Source organism: Prinia subflava, chromosome 13, assembly GCF_021018805.1.
Source record: "Prinia subflava isolate CZ2003 ecotype Zambia chromosome 13, Cam_Psub_1.2, whole genome shotgun sequence".
Taxonomy (NCBI): domain Eukaryota; kingdom Metazoa; phylum Chordata; class Aves; order Passeriformes; family Cisticolidae; genus Prinia; species Prinia subflava.
The window spans coordinates 15715288-15728195 of record NC_086259.1 but is presented as its reverse complement, the minus strand read 5'-3'; the positions used below and the strand labels follow the sequence as shown (position 1 = coordinate 15728195).

The 12908-nt window shown below is 44.2% G+C and overlaps 2 protein-coding genes across 2 annotated transcripts in view; one reads left to right on the top strand and one right to left on the bottom strand.

The window, feature by feature from the left end:
- Positions 1–11590, top strand: part of MAF (MAF bZIP transcription factor) — a 186177-nt gene extending 174587 nt beyond the window's left edge. Inside the window, exon 3 of the mRNA XM_063410338.1 lies at positions 11572–11590. The gene's annotated coding sequence lies outside the window, so the exon portion shown is untranslated. The remainder of the gene's footprint in view (positions 1–11571) is intronic.
- Positions 11591–11682: 92 nt separating this feature from the next.
- Positions 11683–12908, bottom strand: part of WWOX (WW domain containing oxidoreductase) — a 473253-nt gene continuing 472027 nt past the window's right edge. The window contains exon 9 of the mRNA XM_063410336.1: positions 11683–12876. Coding sequence (XP_063266406.1) covers positions 12688–12876 — 189 coding nt within the window. The 3' untranslated portion in view covers positions 11683–12687. The remainder of the gene's footprint in view (positions 12877–12908) is intronic.

The window sequence follows — 12908 nt, the reverse complement described above, 5'->3', positions numbered from 1 at the left end:
CTCACACTAATTGCACATTCTAGCACATTATGGGGTAATGATGCTTGAAGTTACCAAACAGTTCAAAGATGAAAGGCCACGCAGTCAAAGATTTTAAAATAAAGCTCCTGATTTGTGAATTTATGGTAATGTGTTAAATTTGATCTCTTCCCCTCATATAAATAGCTACATATAATTATATAATTATATAATAATTAGCTTGTAGTCCCACAGCAATTACAGAGTGATTCCATGGGTGTCTGAGCCCTGACAGGGATGGTGATACCTGGCATTGCCTCCTGCCTCCCACTCTGCATCTCTAACTTTCCTGTGGTTGCATGTGTAAAAATATCCTGAATTTTTGTGTCCATTTTGCTGTGGATTTTGCCAAGGCTCTACTTTTATCTCTGGTTGCTGGTTCTGTTTAATTGGTAGTTTGCAGATAATAGAAACACAGAGGGATATTATTCATTCATCTTCAAAGAGCTGGAAGCAGAGAGTCTGGTGGGGCACCCAGGAAGCCTTGCAGAAGACTGAAATGGGAAGGCAGCATTTTTATCACCTTCCTCATTCAGAAAAAGAGAGAGAGAGCAAGAAAGAGCGAGGCAGCCTGACCAGGAGCCAAAAGGAGATGATTATGTGGTTATCCAGAGGGATTCTTTCTATTACTTGAAAAATCAGAGTGCAGATTTAGAGAGACAGGTTGATGTGCTCGGGAAGATCAATGAATATGAGAGGGTCATTGATGGCATATGCTGGGTTTAGAGGTAAGTGGCAGCTCTGGAGGCAGGGACAGGAGGGGGGAAGGAAGGAGCTGGTGGTCAGTGCCATGTCCTGGGGCCTGCGCTGCTAAACAGAGGCCCCTCCCCAGGGACAGGAGGTGGCTCCGTGGCCTCTAAGAGCAAAGTTGGATGAGATTGCAGCCACAGATGTCAAGGAGTGAAATTTCAAGAACAAGCAAGAGCAAGAGAAGCTCTGTTGGAGTTTAGGATGTGCTGCTGGTGGGAAATGGTGAGGAAGGGGCTCAGCAGTGCCTGCAAAACTCAAACAAAAACCTCACCTCACCAAACACTCTCAGTATCCCACGGGGTGAGGGGTTTGTCAAGTGTAAATGTTTACCTGCATGGTTCTTTTATTAAAACACCTTGCAAACCCTTGTCATGAACAGTTTTAAGATGCTCTCCAGTTCTCTGCAGCCCTTTTTCTTCTCCTGGTTTGAAGTCACTTCAGCACCCAGCCCATGGTCAGGCAGCAAAAGCCCTTGGTCCTGCTTTTCAGCACAAAAACCATCCATCTGTTGTGCATTGATAGAGAGGCTGCTGAAGATACAACAACTGGAAATATTTTTCTTGGCAAGGGGGAAGAGTCTTGGAGAGAAAGCAAGTTAGGGACAATAAAGATAGCCAGGAACTCTGGAGCACTGACCTCCAGACGCATCCAGGGTCATCACAGAAAGCATATCAAATGTTAACAGATATCAGGAGCCAAGAACTCATTTTAAGGAGGGCTGGAAGATATTCCTGTAAGTTCAGTCAAGATTTTAAAGCAGTTTCTAGCATTATGGAGCTTTTTGCCTGTTTATTTCACCTACTGTCTTTTGCAGAGGCATTCATATTTCCAAAATTTAGAATGCTAAAGTAATAGATTCTTAACTTAGGGCAATCAACAAAACCAGAAAATTTATTTTTCAGATGGTTGGTATTGTATAGGAATTTCTGCCTATATTTTATATATGTGTGAGACAATGTAAACAATTATTTGCACATGTAAATCCATAGGTTCATGGAGTGTGTCTGGGAACACAGGTCCATACAAAAGATGTCATTAACTTCACATTCAGGTATAAGGGGATCCATGTGAACAATCAATTTGGTGTTGAGAAAATATTGGATTATTATAAAGTGCCAAACCAGAGGACTGATATAAAAATTAGAAAGGTTTCAAAAACTAGGGGACTGATATAAAAATTAGGAAACTAAAAGTAATCAGATTATTCAGATGGAACTGTTGTATTTCATTCTAAGTGCAGTAAATATATGGATTACTAAGCAAATAAGACCAGTGAGGCAAAGACTGGCTCGTGCTCTGGAAAAAAATGATTTCTTATAATTTTTTTGTAATTTCTACTTGTTCATGGACATAAAACAAATATTTAGCTGACTGACTCACCAATTTGCCAGTAAAATTTTGAAGTACAATTCAATTGATCATCATGGATGGGATTTTTACTCCCTTATTTATTTTGAAGACAAATTGCTGTAGTTATTTTCTCTGTTTGTTAAAGCCTGCCCATTCCAAGCGTTCCATATGCAATTTACACAGTGAAATAATAAGCTCTTGCAGTGACTTATATAATGTTCTAAGCTCTGCTGAGCTCTCCCTGTGGTGTGTCACTCATTCCAGAGGTGCAAGAGCTCTGGGATGAGCGTGGTTGGTCCCTTCAAATGGCTCTTCAGGGCTTGAGTGTGAGCACAAGTCCGTGCAATGGCATTTTTAGCTCTGCTTTTGTGGCACTTAGGCTCTTTTTGTACTTCTGCAAACAGGTCACCATCTCTGTTTTGACTTTTGGTGGGGTTTGCCAGCCTCGTTCAGAGCAGGCACTGATGAGAGTAAGGCAAGAGTTCATAGAGAGCTGCTCCCAAGAATATCTGGGCACCAGGCCAGGGAAGGGGAGGTGTAACCCACAGCTTTGTCCTCACCCCTCGCTCTGCTGACCTGGAGAAGTCCAGGGGAAATGCTGCCTTAGGGGTTCCTGCTGTAGCTCAGCCACCCTGGGACACTGCCTGGTGTGCTTTGGCTCTGGGTGAGGAGGGGCTTGCCCTGGACACTGCCTGCTGTGACCCACAGCAAGGGATGACATCCTCAGTGAGGTGCTCTTTGAGATTATCCGACAGGGGAACGGCCAGGATTCAGCCTTTACTTGTGCAAATGAAGGTGAGAAACCCAGGGTAAGTGTGAACCAGGCAGGATGATATAAAGGTGCTGGAAAAGGAATAATAAAAATCTGTCCTCTGGTTCATCTGCCATGGTGTGATGATGCATTCACGAGTGTGAAAATGTCGGTGAGGGGAAGCAGACTGACCTTTGTGGGCACTGACATGTAGCAAAGTGCCAGCAGAGCAGCCCTGCTTGTTCACCAGCACAAACCAAAGCCACGGGTGCAGAGGCAGTGGCAGAGCACACGGGGCTCTCTGCATTGCCTGTATTTACATAAAGAAATTTCACTTCAGTTAAAGCTTCCCTGGGAATACGTGGGAGGTGGGGGGAGCTCTTCAGCAGCGGATGCTGTCTCAGCCTTATATAAATACCTGTAGAATTGCTCAAATAGTTCATTAGTAGCTTATGAGTTTGTGTGCCTGCATTGCTCACTAGCTCTAATTGCAAGGATGTTGATTCCTGCTGCATCCAGTGAACAGATTCTCTGCTCTATTGCACCATTAAATGAGGTGTTACTGTGTTTGACTCGAGCTGAGAAGGATCCCTTCCCACTTAGTGAAGAGACTGGCTAGGGCTGACCTAGCTGGGGACAGATTTCCTTCCAAATCACTGAGAAGTACTCCTGAATATGAGATGTTAATTGTGGCAGGAATTAAGGATTAAACAGTCATGGCTTCAGGTTACTAGTGGGAACTGAAATCAGGATTACAAAGGAAACTGGGCCATGCCCTCACAATGCTATTACCCCAGTTCTTGAATCTAAAAAACCTTAGAAACTCATCCTCAGTGACCAATAAAAACTAGTCTAAATTGTGCTTACTGAGGCCTGAGGAAAAGAGTCATAATTGTGCAGCCACAGTTTGGACACCTTTCAAGGCAGAAGATAACATCAAGGGCAAAAGAGTGAAATTCAGCCCTGATTCATAACCCCCACAACCTTTATTAGGGCCAAAGCTCCAGCACTGGCCACAGCTCCATCTGGGAGAGTCAGACAGAGCCAGCCACTGGTACCTCGAGTCCCTGAGGAGAGAGCAAACACCTTGCAAGAGCATTTCTCTCTGGACAGAGGCACGAGGAGCCCGTGTGTGGGTTCAGCCTCCAGCCTGCAGGGCTCCATCTCCTCCTGAAAGGCTCAGAGTGAGGGCAACCACCCCAACTCACACCCCTGGGGGATGCTCACACGGGCTGAGTGCTGATGGTGGCACCAAAACCTGTTCCTGACCCCAGAATGCAAAGCCAGGGAGATGAATGGGGGGGGAAAAAAAAGAAATTCTGTGGATTAAATTTATGACAGAGTAGCACATACTTAATAACCAATTAAAGCCAAGATTTATTAGGAGCTAAATTACATTTGTATTATAAATAGAACTAGAATATACTGTTACAGAATAAAAGCAAAACATTTTAGCATTTAATATTGTAAAAGACAAAGCAATCTAATGGACCCTAAATGTTAATGGGTGAAAAGATTTACACTTTAATTGCATTTTCAAGTCATCTTATTTTACTGTGCTCTTTTTTCTGTGTACATAGAAATAGAATTGTTGTGTGCTGCAACATTATACTTAGTAGCAGCAGACTGACTTAAGGAAACCTATTATTATAGGCAAGATCAGTTTATTATGTATAAATCCTTGCAAACATTTTAATTGAAATGAGCAGTGGACTTTCACTGACCTTGGCTGCATGTGTGTGAGACCTTCATAGCAAATTAAACTGGTGAAAAGTGTGTGTGAGAAGCCAAGCAGGGAGGGAGTGTTAACAAGACAATTTCTCTGTGTAAAGCCAACAAATAAACTGTATTAGATACAGGGGTTTGCTTTATAGCAGGGAAAAAAATCCCCAAAAAACCAACAACCCTAGCAAATGATGAAATTTGAAATTTCACCTGATTGCATTATCAATTAATAATTTATATTTACCGAACTATTACCAGCTACAATCCAAATTTGGGACAACACCTGAGACTGGCATTTTAGGACTGCTTTCATAGCATGTAGAAATGCTACAAACTTCCCAGAAACCGATCCTTGTGCTCATAAAATTTCTCTTCCAGTTTGTGTTACTGCTTCAAGATTCATCAGCTGAGTTACAGTTATGGCTGAATCTAACTCATATTACATTTGAAAAAATAAATGTGCACTAAAAGTAATTAAAGCATGTTGGTTCATGAATAATACACCATTTTACTACTATTTGCAGAGTATAATGAGACAAGCTACTAAATTGACAATGAACGCTCTATTATGTGATTGCCAACTGTTTTATAAGATATTGAACAGATTCATTTATTCTATCATCATGTGCATTATCAAGCTATTGCTTTTTAATAAATTAATTTCTCCCATGTCTCCAGAGCCTCACTTTGAAATCTGGCTGAAGGCACAAATGGAATTAATCCTGCAGTCTGCCGCGGTGCCGGGTGATTTCTTCAGGTGGCCGCGGCCGAGGGGCTTTGCCTGGGCAAGGAATGGCTTTGAACAGGAGTGTCCCTGCAGGGCAGGGCTCTCTGACAGCTCCTGTTTGTCAGGGGCTCTCCTTGCCACACATCCCCTGCCCTCCACCCCACCCTGATCCTTTAATTGCCCGGCAGCCTAAAGCTGGCCCTGACTAAAGCAGCGCTTAATCCCGGGCTGGGTGATAGCGTCATTGGGAAGGCAAGGCAAGGCAAGGCAAGGCTAGGCAAGGCAAGGCAAGGCAAGGCAAGGCTGGGCTAGGCTAGGCTAGGCTAGGCTAGGCAAGGCAAGGCAAGGCAAGGCAAGGCAAGGCAAGGCAAGGCAAGGCTAGGCTAGGCAAGGCAAGGCAAGGCAAGGCAAGGCAAGGCAAGGCAAGGCTAGGCAAGGCAAGGCAAGGCAAGGCAAGGCAAGGCAAGGCAAGGCAAGGCTAGGCAAGGCAAGGCAAGGCAAGGCTAGGCTAGGCTAGGCTAGGCTAGGCAAGGCAAGGCAAGGCAAGGCTAGGCTAGGCTAGGCAAGGCAAGGCAAGGCAAGGCAAGGCAAGGCTAGGCTAGGCTAGGCTAGGTTAGGCAAGGCAAGGCAAGGCAAGGCTAGGCTAGGCTAGGCAAGGCAAGGCAAGGCAGGATTATCCGAGAGCCCCGTGGAAGGTCCGTGCAGCCCTGATGCTGCCGAGCTGCTTGGCTCGGTGGTAAACAACTTCTAATTGCAGCTGCTGACAGGACTCACTGTGTGTAACTAACCTTGCTGCAATGTTATTATTTCTGAAGGGAGCCTTTCTCCATATTTTTAACAATAAGTCTGACAGGTGTCATATTAAAAACAGGGCTTAATTCTAATGCAACTATTCCCACCCGCCTTTCCGTTCTCGTTTTTTTGTGCCTCTGTAATGCATGAATTTCTCCTGCTCATAAAGATTAAAGGAACAGCTTTGCTGGAAGGAAAATACTGGTTTGTTTGTAGTCCAGGTACATTTGAGATGGTCGCAGCACCGGCTCCCTTTCTCCTCTCTTCTCCAGCCACGCTGGCTCTATGCTGGGAGAAAAGAGAGGAAGAGAAATAAAGCTTTCCCCAGGATGAGAGGTAATTCAGGACCCATTGAAGTGAAATTTCAGGCTTCCTTTGAGCTGTGACCCGCAGCCAGGTCCGGGCTCTGCGTGGCTGCGCGGCCTGCGATGCACGGCTGGCTGCTGTCCACCAGAGACCCAGCCCAGGCCAGCAGTTCACTCACGAGTTTACACTGGATTTCAGTCAAAATGCTAAAAACGCCGGTGTTCAATCACTGCTAACTGTGTGCTCGGCAGACAGCTCCCAGCAGACCCCGTGCCTGTAAAATCCAATACGCCACGTAAAGGAAGGGCTTATGGAGGTGCAAGGGGTTTAGAAGACTTTTCTCCGTCCCTGCTGATTGCTTTTTTGTGATGCTGCCTTTCAGGTGCTGGGGTTTAGAAGACTTTTCTCCATCCATACTGATTGGTTTTTTGTGATGTTGGTTTTCAGGTGCTGGGACGGCTCCAGCCTGGCCCCATCCCGCACTCAGAGAGGCACTGCCCATTTCTATACCCTTGCCCCGTGTGTCCTGCCCTTCCTCTCACGCTGCCTGCAGAAGGCAAAGTCCATTTCAAAGCCATCAGTTCTGTGCTGATGTGATGATCAGTCGGGACCAGGGAGGCTCCCACGCCCTTGTTTCTCTCTCCCCTCCCTCTGCAAAAAGATTCCACGTTCCACGCCCGCCAGCATCACGCACTCCTCAGTCCTGGCTAGGAACAAAGCCACTCAAACTGCTGCTGTTGAAGGCTAAAGCCAGCCCAAGGAAAAGGGTGCCTTCTGTGCCAGGAGGGATCATAGAAATCCAGTGTACAAAGCCCCCAATTCAGCCTGTGCTCACATATCTGCAGGCACTGCACCAGACCCGTGTAAGGTTTCCATATGAACACCACGCACGGTGCAGATCAGCCTCAAAGTGTTGTGTAATGCTCACTTTTTACAACAGTTCTTTTGGAAGAGTGAAGATAAGCAGTCCAAATAGTCTCACCAGGCATTTGGTGATCTGTTCTGTACCCCCTTAAGGTTAGTGATTTTCTGGAACTTAAAAAAAAATATATTATTTCTTCTTCATTTTTTTCTTTCGCCCCTGCATAAGCAACTGCCCAGCAAATTGATAAGAGCCCTTTTTAATTAGCTAGTGAAGTTGTATGGCTAATGTTCCATATAAAAGGTCTATAAAACACAGCAGAATTAATAAAATGACTGCTTCTCATTTAATTCAGGTCCTCCAAAGGGATCCATATGTCTTGCTTTGGTCTGTTTGTAGTACTTCTCTCCACCACCCAGCCACGAATTGATTAAAATCACATTCCTCACTTAAAACTGGAGCCCAGTTGGTAAGAGATACTGGATAGTAATTAAGGTCTGTGCACAGACACATGAACCCCCATAAAAAAAACGGTACCAAAAGGAATCATTGTGCATCGCATGGATTATATGCAAACACAGCTCATGTTGACAGCTACCTCTGGATGACTCCATCAGTACACACTTTATCTCCAGCTGTCCAAGTAATTTTCCCAGGATTTCGCCCCTCTTTTTCACTCCTCTCCACACAGATGGATTAGAGCAACAAACGGTTTACATGCTGCACATCATTAGCCATCCTCCCTCACTACCCAGCAGATAACAACTGGGCTCTATCATCCGGACATTCATAACACCTTGACACTTTTACAACTATGCTGTTCTCTGCCAGAGCAATCTTCTCTTTTAAAGCATGAAGCTAATTCACAAAACACCCCTTGGAAAGCACTCTGCGAATGCAACAGGGGTGGGGGAGAGAAGAAAAAGCACAGCCCAGAAAAGGCATCCAGTAAATACCGCAGTTAGCAGTGTAGGGAAAAAAAAAAAAAAAGAAAAACTCAAGAGAAAAGCTCCACATTCTTTCTCTCCAAGATACCTCTCTATTGTCCCATTTCCTCTGTCCCACAGTAAAGGGCACCAGCAAACAGCCACCCATCTGCCTGCTGTATTTCAGTGCTTCCATCCCCGTGTCACTCAGGCACCTCCCAAGCCTGGCACCAGCCTGGGCAGGGCCCCGTGGCCCTGGGGATGCTTCAGCTGCTTCCCTGGGCAGGGGTTTCACCAAGGACTCTCTGCAAAGGGACCAGTTGAAGGCTTCAGTCAGTCCTTTACTACTGGCTATTGCTATTGGCTCTTCTAGCTTTCCTAAACTGCCTCCAGACTCAGGGAATCTTAACTCTAAGGTTTGTTAATAAAACAACATTTTCCCTCCGTAGGCCGGGACCCTGCTTCACAGCCCACCCGTGCTCAGACATGGGCTTACATTTAGAATAAAATACAAACCCACATCAGCTACTTTGTGGAAGGAAATAGACTTTAGCAGCATTTTCCAAGCTTCTCAGCATGGCCCCTGCCGCCCCAACCATACATTTTAATGTATAGTACACGCTTGTTTAAAAAAGAAATACATAAGGAGAAAGAGTAATTACCGTAGCTTAAATTCAGCCCGATAAGAAGGGCTTGCACAGTCTGAGCAGCTGTTCCACTGCCATTCAGATTATGAAAATATAATCCTAGAGAACCTTGTCAAGATAAATGCAGAGCATGAAATGTATAGGCAATTTTTCCCCAGCCACATATAATGATCAATCCCAAAGCCACAAGTGATACCAAAGGACAAAATAAGATCTGTCTAGACTTTCTCACTTACAAGATATTGATCATTCCAATGGTAAACTGGTTAGTATAAGTGTGTTTGGCTTGAAAGGTCATGAGCTTAACACCTGACAAGGAGTCATTCAACCTTGATATAAGTCAAATTATTGCAGTGCTGCTGGAAAGACTTCTTTAATAAAAAGCCCTACCTGAGGTCTGAGAATATCTGAGGTTTGTCTCCCAGATGTCAAAAGAAAAAGCAGGGAGGAAAAATGAAAGAAGCCAAGATCTGGCATGGGTTTCTGCTGGTTCACCTCTATCTGATTTGGCAAGTAGAGGTCCCAGCAGTCAGTGACTGTCTGGCAGAACAATGGGCAGCAGTGGAAGCTGACACTGGTTGAAAAGGCAACTCCATTCCCCTAAAAGCTTCTGGCTCTTCAGTCCCAGCAAGGGGGTTTGCTCGCTCACCTACACGGGCAACAACAGAGGGTGAAAAATCACCATTAAAATGGGAAATGTTAAATTTGAAAGGAAAGCAGGGGAAAAAGGGTCGGACAACGCCCTGCAGTGTGCCTGCCAGCACCTCCCCTTGCCAAAGCCCCACGGGGCCTGAGCCCTGCTGCAGACACAGCCCTAACCCAGCCTCCTCCTTCTTCATGGGGATAACCAGCAAGTGCTTATTAGGACTATTAGGAGCTTGATGTGAATTCGCTGGATCTTTTCCAAGAACTATAAATACCCGATCTATTTTGCTTTATTCAGTTCTTTTTGTTTTGCTGATATGATACTAGTTAAGGTTAATGGGGTTTGCTTTAATATTAGACACAGGATCACTTAACTACCTTTAATGAACACTGGAGTCAATGCATTGTGGAGTAATTCACACAGACATTGCCTCAGGTAAATCAACTGGAAAAATGTAAGCCAGTCAAATAAATAAATCTGGCCGGCTGTAAATGTGCCAAATTTTACACCAAAATATATTTGAAAGCCAATGACTTAGGCACATCTAGGATATTAAAATGGAGGGGTTGGAGTCTGTTTCTTTTCAATTGCTTTTCCTTTTTTAATGTTCCCTGCACATCCCTCCTGAGCTGAAACCAAAGTGAGATTGCAAGAAAAATTATTTTCACAAGTGTTTCTAATAGAAACGAGGGCTCTACATCTTGGTGTCTTGTTTTTTCGTTTGGAAAAGGCCTTTTTTTATACTGGCTATCTCCACAGAGGAGAGTCAGAGACAAAGAGGAGAACAGGGAGTGGAAGAAGAAAAATGGAGAGAGAAAAAATGAAGGAAAGGAAAAAGAGAAACTGACAATGACAGACTGAAATAAAAAGTAAGAAAGAAAGAAACAGGGAGCAAGTAATTTTATCTGCACTGGAAAAAATTATGACAGTGAAATTCTAGACAGGGCAATACACTAGTATCAAAAAATAATAAGAAGAAATAAGAACCAGAGGAAACCAAACAACTCAGTGAAGTTAGGGGTTAGCTTACTAATACAAAACTAAAACTATGCTAACATTAAAGTGCCCTTACCTTGTAACACTGAAATAGAGAGTGGGATACAGAGGAGAATCACAGATATTCTTTGAAGAAAAGCAGGAAATACCCCTAAGTACTGAATTCTCACAGAAGAGAACAATATTTCAGCAATAAGGAATGACAGGGGGTTCATTATAAGTTATTAATGTTTGCCTAAATGGAGCAGGAGGCCCAGGCCTTGAGGGGAGTGCAGAGCTCCCAGCATCACTTAATTAGTGCCTCTTCTGGACCCAGCAGTGCCCAGCTCCAGAGCAAAGCTCTGCTCTTGTACACTGCCCGTGTCACACCAGAGGGATTCTGTCTGGCTGGGAAAGGGAAAAATAATACGTGTGTGAGGGCTGTAGCACAGGTGACAGGAGTTAGTCACTTTTTCTCCCCAGTTAAACTGCAGACAATACAAGGAATTTGGTTGTAACCATCACCTCAACTTGCAGAGCCTTCAACCCAGGCCATGAATTTTCAGACACTGCACTACACCAGCATCTGGTCTGTGTAGCACAGACTGGAGAAAACCTCTAAGAGGAAGAAACCTTTTACTCTGCAAAAGGCTGAAAAGAGATGCTGTTCTTTCTGGAATAGCCCTTTTTATTTCTTTATTCCACCAAATGTTTCAATGCAGGATGTGCTGCCCTTGGGGAAGGGGCTGCAGAGAGCTGAGGAAGATGAGTGGGCAGGATTTGTTGTCTCCTGAAGCTGTTGCTACAGAGGTGGCACAGCAGGGATAAAAAAAGACCTTATATTCTTCACTACTGCTTTGGGAAAGATTGTGGCATCAGGTAAGGAAGTAGAGAAGGAAGGAGCAGCTGAGGCTGCACTTGGGTAGAAGTCTTGACTTTAACTCCTGTTCAATAACTAATCCAATGCACTGTGATTGCAGACAAGAAAAATCATGGGAGGCAGACTGTTAACAATAAAGCAGAAATAATAAGGGGATCAAATGAACTTCTATTAACAATGTGTCCTTCTATTTATTTGTTTATATTCTGTCTACAGAAAATGTGATGCTGGACTGAGGATGGCTTAGAACAACCTTCTGGCACGAAGACAGCTACAAAGCACAAAATACAAAAAATGAACTCAGAAAGAAACAAGAAATAAACAGCGTTTTCTTGGCATCAACAAGAAGCTCTTTATTTTTCTTCAAGTTTTCTTTTCTAAAAAACTGGAACTAAGACATTTGCAGAAATGAGACAAACTTTCTCTTCAGGTGACAATATTCAAGCAAGCATGTTGTTTTATTGAATTTAAATGGAAAGAAAAGACAGATTTGGAATGGGATACAGTATCAGGAGAACTGAGAAACTGTGAACTTTCAAGGAAAAAAAAAACTCCTTAAAACTGTGAACTGAGAAATGGATGGAAATACCATTTGAACCCCTGATTACACTCTGTGTGTTCTTAAGGAGACATCATAATTTTCGCTAACTCGACAGTACATAGGGAATGGTTTACAACATATCTTTTATTGTAATCTTTTAAGAAAAAAACCCAGAAATATTTAATTAGCTGTGACTTTACCATTACTGTTCAGATGTCTTCCTGCACCTTCTTTTTCTACACAGTGCAGATGTATTTTCAGCCAACAGTCAAGGGCAGAAAAGATTTCTTTCCTCAATAATCTTTTGATTTGCCAACACCCAATAAAATCCTTGTAGGGAAAAAGAATCAGCACAACGACCATCTCCCAATCAATACCTAAAGCCTAACAGACAGTAATTATCAAAATAAGGAGGAAATCCCATATTGGGCTACGTACCTACCCATTAATCAAAACAACAGAAATTATCTGCAGGATTGCTTTGCTAAAATAAGACAAAAGATGCCTCCTTGGGTTACACTTTGAACAGGCTATAATCAAAAGAAAGAGAACCGAGACTAACTAAGCCCCAGGAAGCCGCATTGTCCCTTTAACCCGCGGTATTCCCCACCTCCCACCAGTACTTAACATTTTTCACTATGTTGTGACTGCTATTATTTCATTTAACACCGGTTAATCTGTATCTGAGGTACACGGAAACCCTCTAGATGATAAGATTGGACAGGTTCCAGTGCTGGCAGCTTCCGGGCGCGCACACGCTCGCGTGTTTCGATCCTTCCAGGAGCTCCCTGCTATTTGGCCTGGCTGCCAAGGCGTTCTTGGATCAGCCTGTGGCTCAGCTCCCAGAGGGCAGCGGCCGTGGCGTCGCCCTGCGCCTGCTGCGACGGCAGGCAGCGGCAGCAGTTGTTGAAGTACATCCCGCCCAGGCCCTCCAGCTCCGCCGCTGTGGCGCAGTACACCGTCGTGGCAGCTCCTTGTTGCTGCAATTAAAAAGGAAAACAAATGAAATTCA